The sequence below is a fragment of the Ambystoma mexicanum genome, chromosome 10 (assembly GCF_040938575.1).
Source record: "Ambystoma mexicanum isolate Mex_15411 chromosome 10, UKY_AmexF1_1, whole genome shotgun sequence".
NCBI classification, from domain to species: Eukaryota; Metazoa; Chordata; class Amphibia; order Caudata; family Ambystomatidae; genus Ambystoma; species Ambystoma mexicanum.
Genome location: NC_090932.1, coordinates 240,573,616 through 240,583,708, shown reverse-complemented (window position 1 = coordinate 240,583,708; position 10,093 = coordinate 240,573,616). Strand labels below are relative to the sequence as shown.

At 45.2% G+C, this 10,093-nt stretch overlaps 1 protein-coding gene across 1 annotated transcript in view; it reads left to right on the top strand.

The window, feature by feature from the left end:
* The first annotated feature begins 2,846 nt into the window (after nt 1–2,846).
* The window catches only part of RBP1 (retinol binding protein 1), a 276,077-nt gene continuing 268,830 nt past the window's right edge, over nt 2,847–10,093 (top strand). The window contains exon 1 of the mRNA XM_069617772.1: nt 2,847–3,323. Coding sequence (XP_069473873.1) covers nt 3,251–3,323 — 73 coding nt within the window. The 5' untranslated portion in view covers nt 2,847–3,250. The remainder of the gene's footprint in view (nt 3,324–10,093) is intronic.

Here is a 10,093-nt window from a genome sequence, read left to right as displayed (position 1 = left end):
TTGATGTATGGGATTAGCATTAGATTCAATATGCATATATTGTGATGTGAAAACATGTCATTTGCTATGCAATTTACTATGAATATAGCAATCATCCCCTCGTTTCGGGGTGTACAGGTCTGGTAACGGCCCACCAACCCGAGCCTGGGTAGGCCCAAGCGAAACGAGGGCCTGGACAAAAGCTCATAGCCATTGCCAGCTCTGTTCAACCACGAACGCGGGGGTTGGGGTACTATGTGCACCCTGGGTCTCCCCCTGCTTGTCTATTGTGTATGCCCAATATCCCCAAAGAGAAAGATGGCTGCTGTATCAGGAAATAGAAAAAAAAGGCATAGTCCATTTTATATTTCTGTGATGGAGGCAGCAAAGGAGCGCGACAACTGAGAGGAGTAAGCCGTGATGTCAGGAGGTAAGTCAGGTTAGGGTGTGGATGGTGTGGGATGTGAGGCGGGTAAGGGAGAGAGGAGTGGAAGGGGGGCATTTGAAAAAAATGGGAAAAGATGCCCAGGGCGCTGGGGGGACTTGGGCGGTCACTGGAAGTTATGCACACGTGTCCACCCACCTGACTGGGCACCCTTCCCCAGGTGTGTACATTATAATATTGATTTCATAAAAGTAAACATAGCACTGGAGACTTATTATAATTATTATTTTATAACGCTCCGCGTTGTCTTGCTTCCAAGTCAAACGCGTTGCGCCTGCCTATCCCCCCTCACTTAGTAAAGCAGATGGTGGTGTCCATGGCAAGGAAGGAAAGACTATATGAATAGCTATCAGGGTAATTCGAAGGTAATTTTTCCATTGCTTCTCCACATACTGTTCTTTTCCATTTACAATAAAATAAATGTGATCTTAAGTGATAATCAGGGTCTGATTCAGTGTGTATATGTTTCGTAACGGCTTCTGCATGTGTTGGAATAGCATTCCATGGCTTTTACTGGAAAGTGTGATGAAAGCACTCACTGGTCTATATCACTCTGACTGACGGGGCGGTGATTACTGCTGCACTTTTCATCAGCCCACAATTTCCACCCCCACTTGAACTTGCTCTGACCCAGGGAAAGAGGCATGAGGAGGCTTTGCGGGGGGTGGGGGAGGAGTGGGTGTAAGGGCTGCATTTTATTTGCAATGTTTGCTCCAAATTCTTCCAGTATTTAGGGGGCACAAGTAACGCGCAGCGTTATGGTTTTTCGTCACAAGTTCTGAGGTGATACCATGTACGTCCAGGATTCAGATAAAATATCCCAACATTTTTTTAAATTATTTTATTGCATCAATTATTTTCCAAGAACACTTTAAATGCATCCCAACATTTTGTTAAATTAAGCTACTCATGTTTTGAAAAGAAAAGTATTTCTCAACTTCAGAAAACATTGGTTTCACTACCACTTTACAAAAGCAAAGTCAAGGAGAGAACTCCTGGGTTTACTTAAGTAAATTAAAAAAGTAGCATAATTAAACTCCAAATAGGGCCAAAGCTGGTTTCCAGCAATAGAGCCCAGCAAGTTAAGCCGTCGCCCCCAGACAACTGTGTTCTGGATTCAGGGCACAAGTTGGAATCCCAGAAGGCCCGACTCAGCCCCTTTTTCTTCCATGGTGGATAACACGAGTACCATTGAATCGGGTGGCGCCTATACCTGCCAATGTAGCAGAAGGAATCCGATACGAAGCCTTATCTACAAACATGGCATTACTATGTTTTATATGTTCATCATCAGACCTCAATTCCAACCAGAGGGGATTCCAGAACCTTCTCTTTTTTTTTTTGGTAAGGAGTGAGCCTTTAAGTGGCGGGTAGTGTCAATCCTTACTTTTCTGCATCTTGTACCATCCCTTGGTGTCTGTCAACTGTTAAGGGCTTCTTGCTGACTTTAGGTAACATGTGATAGCTTGGGAAGTGAATGACTTGCTGCTGGGATTTTTGTGCAATCTGCAGGTCACATGTTTGCATAACAAGGCAACTGTCCAAAGTCGATAAATGGGTACCATTGAATCGCAGCGAGTATCTGCAACATGGAAAACACGGACCTGCTATAGAAACATCATTTTATCGTGACTCACAGTTTTCACCCAGCATGAGAAACGGGGAGTCATAATGATACGCGTCACTACTGCATGACTCCTTCTGCGCGCATCTTGTAGTGATACATTGTTCAGTGTGTTCGATACTGCGTGCCGTGGCCAACTCACTAACACCAAACAGATAAACAAAAAATGAATGCACTCTTTTCCGGCCCCTCTCCTCCCTATCTGTCTTTTCAGTTTCATGGCACCAGGCCCGTCCCTCCCGTGCACGAGGAGGAGCTGGGCTCAAGTAGTGTCAAGTGTGGCACTCACGTGACTACACGACTGAAGCACTACCTTTAGGCGTGCCTGAGAACACCTGCACTGTCATTACCACAATGCACTTGTCTGTTAGTATAAAATGCAGGACTGGGCTTCATTTTAGTATAAAATGCAGGACTGGACTCTGTTCCCGCCTCGGCTAGTTGGTAAAATGGTTGCGCTCCCAGGCACCCCACAGCAGGGTGAAACAAGGCTAGGCACTTCATCCGATTGTTGGGGCGCCACGCAGCTCTGCAGGAAAAGATACCCAGAGCGCACTTCCCCCATTAGGATATATAGTTGCTAAATGCCCTGCGAAACTTGTTCTGTGGCGCCTGAGGGGCTTGAAACTATCGGCAGCGGGGGCTCGTGCAAAAGGCAGAGTAACAAAGGGACGGATGAATTATCGCCGAAAGATAAAAGATGTTTTTCCGCCGTGATGCTGCGCCCCTCTCCCGTCCCTCTTAGTTGGAGGATTTGAGTAATCACTATAAGACGGGGTGGATTATGGGAGCAGTCTCAGGCAGGCACGGATAAAAAGGCAGGCGGCAGCAGGAAGCGGAGAGGCAGCGAGCTGAGCAGTGCAGGCGAGACACCCCATCCCTTCAGCCAGCCTCCCTCCCTCTGCTCCCGGGACTGCACCGCCTTCGCGCTACGCATCAGCGCTCGCCCGCGCCGACCTCTGGACCCAGGACGTCGCTCTGTCAGGTCTGCTTAAATACCGGGCCTTCCCACTGTACAGCAGCCCTGTTCCGCACACGTCGCCATCTACAGAGACGGTGCACCCCCGAGTCCTGGCCCCATCCACGCAAACATCCCAGGTTACTGACACGTGAACTGTTGCTCCGAATTCACATCTGCCCCCCACCACGTCTTCCGGCTCTCCAGCCTCCCGACGGTGCCTCAGGCCGCTCTCTCCCGCGCAATGGCTACGGATTTCAATGGCTACTGGAAGATGCTCAGAAACGACAACTTCGAGGACTATCTCAAAGCACTGGGTAAGAACAGGCCTCTTTGACGACAGCAGGAAAAAACACCTCCTGTAAAAGTGGAAGAGAGGGTGCAGACCCCAGTGCCCCCTTTCTGTGTCTTCCCCGTGTCTGGTTTCATCCTGTTTTGGGGTGGATTGATCGCAGCTGTGGCTTGGTGACACCATGAAGTGATGTCTAGGACACATTTGTAAAAGCTAGCAATAACTAGGGTTGTGTTTCTGTGGTATCTTCTGTATCAGGTACTCCACGACCCACCCCTCTAAACAGAGCTGGCACTAGAAGGGGGCACCTGGGTGGCATAAGATGTGCAGGGCCACCTCTTATTTCCATAAATGGTGACATCGGTGATATTACAGAAAATCACATCACAGAATGGGTCTTTAATATGCAAAGGTATCATGAGAAATTACATTAAAAAGACGTTGCCATGAGTAAGGCAGGAGACAAATGCACTGTGACTGCCAGTTTATGAATTGTCACTGTTATCAGTTACCTATGTGGCCATATCAGGAGTGAGGCTGTGTTTTGGAGTAGCAGACAGTGTGAGCTGAACACCTGTGGAGTCTTTTAATTTTGGTAGATGAGGCGTAGTAAAATACAAGGATTTGCCCAGGAGCAGACACCGTGGTTAAGTGGAGAACCGGGATTTGAGATCAGGCACTTGAACAAATCTCCTCCTATGTGTAATTTGTAGAAATTATGATTTGCAAAAGGTATTTTTGAAAATGTGGGTTGAAAACACTGACTTCGGAGAGCATTGCAAAAATATAGAGATTGTATTTCGCTAACTACTGTTTTTTTCAGAAGTTTCACAATTGTTTTTATGTGTGTGTATATTTGACCATATTGTCCAAACTAGCAATATGCATTTATTTCCGAAGCGATCAGGATTACTTTGACTTCCAAAAGAAATAAAATCTAAGCAGTTTCCAAGGATGTGATGTCAGGGCAGGGATTTGGCATGGAGCTGACGGGGAAGGTTGACATATGGCCGGTTGCGTTATAATGCAATAGAGTCTATTTACCTGGGAGGGCTTGAGGCGTGAGAGTATGGAACTTCGCAGGTCTTTAAATTTACAAGGCTCAAGTCCTAAGAAAAAGTTGGGTGTTCAACTATGTACTCATATGAGCTGAGTACAGAGGGAGGGGTGGGGGCACTTGCACCCCTTGTCATTGAACAAAGGGAGGGGGGGGAATATCCTTTTGCCCCTGTGGAGATTCTACAAAGTAGTTGCTTCAGGTGTCCAAAAATGGAAAATAAATCCCGATTGACCGCTGTACTCTGCTAAAGCACTGGGTGCAGCAGGTTTGGGTTCAGGCTTGGTGACTTCTTAACATGCGTCTAGCAAAATGACCATGTGCTGCTCACTGCAAACGAAGAACAGCGCTTCATCAATATACCCCCGATCCGTCATTGGAGCGGGTGAGTAGGCCAAAATGGTTTGTCGGGGTGCGGGTATTGAATGTGGTAGCAGGGGATCCTGGAGCAGAATGTTGCAACAGCAGCTGGGCAGGTTAGGAGACTTGCTGAAAAGATATAAATCATATGGCTTTTTTTTCCTGCTGCAAAATGTGCTCTTTCGACCTGGGGATGGGTACAGCTCCCTCACTTCACTCGGTGTGGGAACTTCTGCCCCCATAGCGAAAATCAAAAGCTGCCACCTGTGAATATACACACAGTAAGTGTGCATATCTTAAACTGAAATATACACATTTGGCTCAATTGACCTTTCCCCTTAGAAGAAAGTGCACAAGACATAAAAGCAACAGAATAAAAAAAAAATCAACACTGGAAAAATGAGCTGAGAGAAGAGATTTTCCAATAAGTACGCTGGCAAACTGAAAAAGGTGTCCACCTTTTAATAGCAACCATCTATAGTGAAATATTCCCGGGAAAACAAAACCGCAATGAGAGACATGTGTTTTGATGACACTTCAATGTGGTCTTGTGGTTAAGTGTCTGCACTTGGAACATTCCAACCTGGGTGAAAAAATTGTACCCAAACACTTGAGCAAGGTTGCCGGCATCAGAAACACCCAAGCGGTTTAGCGCCCACCAGAGGAGTTGCTAAGGGGGCTATAGCCCCTGGTCTTTTGCTTGTAGCCTCAGATAGAATCTCAGGAGCTACAAGCAAAAGGTAGCTAGCCCCCAGTTCCGACATTAGCGTAGCCCCAGGTCTTTTCCAGACCTAGCAACAACCCTTGGCGGCCGCCCGCTGAAAAAAAGTGTGCCTAGACATGTTTTGTCTACTTGTGCCTTGAAAAGCAACATATGACCACAATGAGGGAATATAACATCTCCAGGATTGCAGCCTTGTGTAACGTCTTGAGCGTATACAAAATTACTTGCTTGCCCTCTCATCCTTTCCCCCTCACCCCGATGCCTGGCTTTGAACAGTACTCTGTTTTACAAAGATGACTTAAAAAGTACACAAACCATAAATTCACACATCTATAAATCCTTACAGAAATATGTTGGGCAAAACGTGTACAATTGTGGCATTATTCCCGCCCATCTTGAATGGGAGAGTACAAATACCAGAAGGCAGTTCAGCAGAAGGCAAAGAATGGCCTTTGACTTTTTGAAAATGTACATTCACGACTGTGGGCCTGTTTCACAGAAGTGTTTCATAATGGCGCAGTCCCATAGGAAACCACTCTGTTAATCAGGCCCCCGTTCTCACATCAAAAGGTAATGTGTGAAAATGTTACCTGTTTGTGTTTCAATGCTTGACAAATCTAGGCTTTGTATATGGTGTGATGAAAACATGACATTCTACCAAACATAAATGCTTTTTGGTGTGTTAAATATGAACATCTGTTAGTAACTGCTTTGTGTGATTAATTTTAAGTGGCTTGGACGAGTGTGTAAGATAGAGTTAGGTGCTTTGATTGTTCTTTTATAATAAAAATGGCCCTTTGCATTTCTCACAGGGAAACGTCTCACCCAAACCAATGGTCTCTTCAATGAGCCATGACATATACATCGCTCCTACTTTAAAATCTAGGCTAGAACAAAGCACCCGTAATTATGGGGCCTCCGGGTTTTAATGGGCTGTTCGGGCGGGAGGGGGTTATTTGTCTTGAGAGAATCACAGGGGCTTGAGAGGATCAACAGAAATGCACAAATCGCAGAAGGAAGCGGCACATCCACTCTTCAAAATAACGTGAGCTGGTATAGTCGACGCAGGCACTGGTGCCTGCGGGGCCCTCCTGGCAGCGGGGCTCTGTGCCACTGCACAGACTGCCCATGCCTCGAGCCAGCTCTGTTTTTATTGATAAAATTAGACATGGAGCTGTAGTCCTTCTTCTGATTATGTGAAGAGCTATAAACGACTGCACATTAATTCGGCACCTTTGCGGGTGAACATTGGGTTTGGTGGGTTCTTGGGAAGCTGGCATTTAAAAGGAATGCACATCTTTGCACTCGCTTTCGGCGATTCATTTCGACAAATGTACTTCTAATCTCTATGTCCAACAGTGGAAATTCTGATCTCCAAGAACACTATTTATTGTTTTCAGTTTGAATTTGGTTTAAAACGCATCGAGCATTTAAAAGGTAATTTATTAGCAATGGCAACAGTTTGGGTTTCTGTCTAGACATGGGAAAGGTACTGCCATAGTGGCGAACTGGCCATTGATCATAGCAGGTGCAAAATGGTACGAGCACCTGGGCATATAACGGCAGTGCCTGGCAAATGCCTAATACTCGTCCACAAGCCAACACTGTTGGCTTTGCCAATGCTTGATTGTAACAAGACGTCAGTGAAGGACATGCAAAGTGCTTATAAATCGAGTGGCTGAAGGCAGACCTGGTTGAGGTATTTTGATTACACCAGTGGCGGGTTTACCGCTCCAATGAAGTCATTAACTTTCAGAAGATGGCCTTGAAAAAACATTGGCAAGCACTTTGAATGCAAAGTTTAATGGTAAGGCTTGATTAAAGTGAGATCAAAGAGTTCCCATGAGGAGGTGTTTTGGGCGAGGAAGGGCAGGAACCGGTTGGGAATGACCACAGAGATTTGCATGGCCGTGGGTGGTCAATGGGTGTGCAAATAACCAAACACCTACAAGTGGCGTGTGCCTCCTCACCTCTCCCTATCTGTAGTTGAATGCAATCGTTTTGGCGTATAGGTGGTGTACCACCTAATAACCCAAACTAAAGGCAGCTAGAGATTGCAAAATGTGCATCAGCTTTGAATAAATTACGGGTGCCACAACTCTGAATTATTACCAGTAATCGTTGTTACTCTTAGTCCTACTCTTCCTAGTCACAGTACTGAAACGCAAAGAAAGGCAATCTACATTCCAGAAAGCAGCCTTTCCCAAAATCCCCTTTCCCCCTAATGTACTCCCTTCATACATGACATTTAAAAACTCTGACCTTACTCACGATCCACCCTTTTATTAAAGGATCCAGGAAGATCTGCCAACAAGGCTGTGTGTGGAAGGATTAAATACTGTGACGAGGAAGAGCAAGACTATGATCATTGAAGATTGCTGGTAGCACAGCATGATCTTCAACTCGCTCCTCCTTCTCACAGTACTTGCGCAATAAGCATGCCACAGAAGTTAGACTGGACCAGATTAGCTGAAACCCCTCACACCAAATTCCTTGATAAACATCTAAAAGGAAAGGGGGTCCCTTGTAGGCCTGTACATACCCCACCCAGCGTACCTATTGTAGCCTAGACAGCATCTGCATACAACTTGCAGAAACCAGAGGCATAATGAGCATGAACCAGCTCCACAAGGAAGCCCATCACAGGCCCAAATAAGTCTGGACAGGGAACCAAATGTGGACCTGGAAATGTTTTTCAAAAGTGCCTCAGAGTACACCCAAGAAAGCCAAGCCCCACAAAGCAGAGCTTGGATGTTCTCTCCCAAGCAGGGTTTTAAAAATTGGTCCAAACAGTGATTTTTAAGCACACATATCCCTATTTAGGCATTTAAAAGTAGTGAACATAACACAAATAGATATAAAACATACTGGAATATTTATAACAAATGCTTGCTTCATAGGGATGTGAGCGATGAGGATAGATGGAAGGAAAGGGGTTTGCTGACTGGGAGAGAGTTAAGAGGAGCAGAAAACCAGGTTACCCACACGAGGCCCAATGTATATAGAGGACCACCAGGAAATCTCCAGTGTTACGTGTACTCCAGTCCACTGCTACATCAGATCACCAGTATATCCAGAGGAGCGTTGAACGTTAGATGTGTGTAGACAGGTGAGATAAACTTCAGCATAGGACACGAGAGGGAGGAACAAGGAAGAATATCTTGGTCAAGCTAAATGAAAGGAAAGCGCGTTTCCTGAGAGGAAGCCTGGGGAGAAGCTCATAGTGCCTACCTTTCATAAGCATAATACCAAGAATTAGACGTGGGTTACAACAGCCTGCTCACAAACTTTCAGGAAACGAGGTGACTGCAGGCCTATTCTGAGGATCTCTCCTGAGTCTAAGGCCCCAATTATTAACAATATAAGGTGGCATCACCAGTCCATCTCTATGGATGAGAGATTAGAATCCTCTACGTCGAGAAGACGAGCAAGGGGTCAAAGAAAACTAGAAAATGAAATGTCCCAAGAAAACAGCTTCTTGGGGTCACCAGGCCGGTGCTCCCTTGCTACTGCTGTGGTTTCCCATGCTACCCCTAACAAAGAATACAAATAAAAAAAATATTTTTTTAAAAATGTGTTTAAATGTATTTAGGTTTTTGGTTTTACAGAAAAAAACCTATACCGTCTGTCTTTTAAAACATCTTTTTTTCCTTATGAAATCCATAGCCAATGTCATCTTTGACCACTAGTCAATATCAGTTATCTAGAACGAGGTCCCCCCATGTTGGAGTTACTGCCTTAAATCCTAGAGAAAATCTGTTTCAGAAGCTGAACCAGGCCGGCTGTTCTGGAAATCCGTTCTCCCTGTGTGAACATCATCCACCAGTCACACTTTCCTTGATCAGTCTGCCCAGAATGTTGGTCCTTATTTCTCTTATGGCTGGACAAAATAGTATCAAATGTCTCAGGGATTCCTTCCCATCTTTATTTAAGCACAGTCTGCATGATGCATTAAACTCCCTGTTGCCCGCTCTTGGTCTCAGTATTTCTTTTGTGGGAAACGGGTTTAGGCGAAAGCACGTGAATTGTGCTCTAAAATGCTGGTTGGGGAATTTCTGCAGGTATTTCGATAGCTTGTTCAATTTCCTGGCCTCTTGTAAAGGCTTTCCGTAGAGTTGGTAGGCTTGTCTCTTTTGTTGTGTATTGACACAGTCTTTCATGTACAGCTTTTGTTTCGTTCCATCTGGATTATTCATCAAGCCATTTTGTGTTTCTTGCAAGTCTGCCAAAATAGCCTGGCAGATAGATCTCCTTCATTCAGGATTCTTTCAGTGTTCTCCTGTAAGGCTTTGCTTAGCATCGCAAAACCGCCCGAAGGGTTAGGTAGTATGCACTTGCGGTATTGATGGAGAGTTTTCCACACCACTATCATATAGAGTGATGTCAGACCAAATTCCATCTTGATCGCTTGGATGGACATTGTCATAGTTTTATTACACGGCACACTCCAGCCAGGGACTCCTTCCCTGACAATAAAAGTGGCATACAATAAAGCAGTTTTGATTTTTAATAAACCACAGGTTCTTTTCTGTTTGAGTAGGCCTCCAATCCATCTCGTACCCAACCTCCACAAACACCCTGTGTCTCAATGGACCAGGAATCGGGCCGGTGTGTATCAATAAGATATTATTATTTAATGAAAAAAGGAAATTCA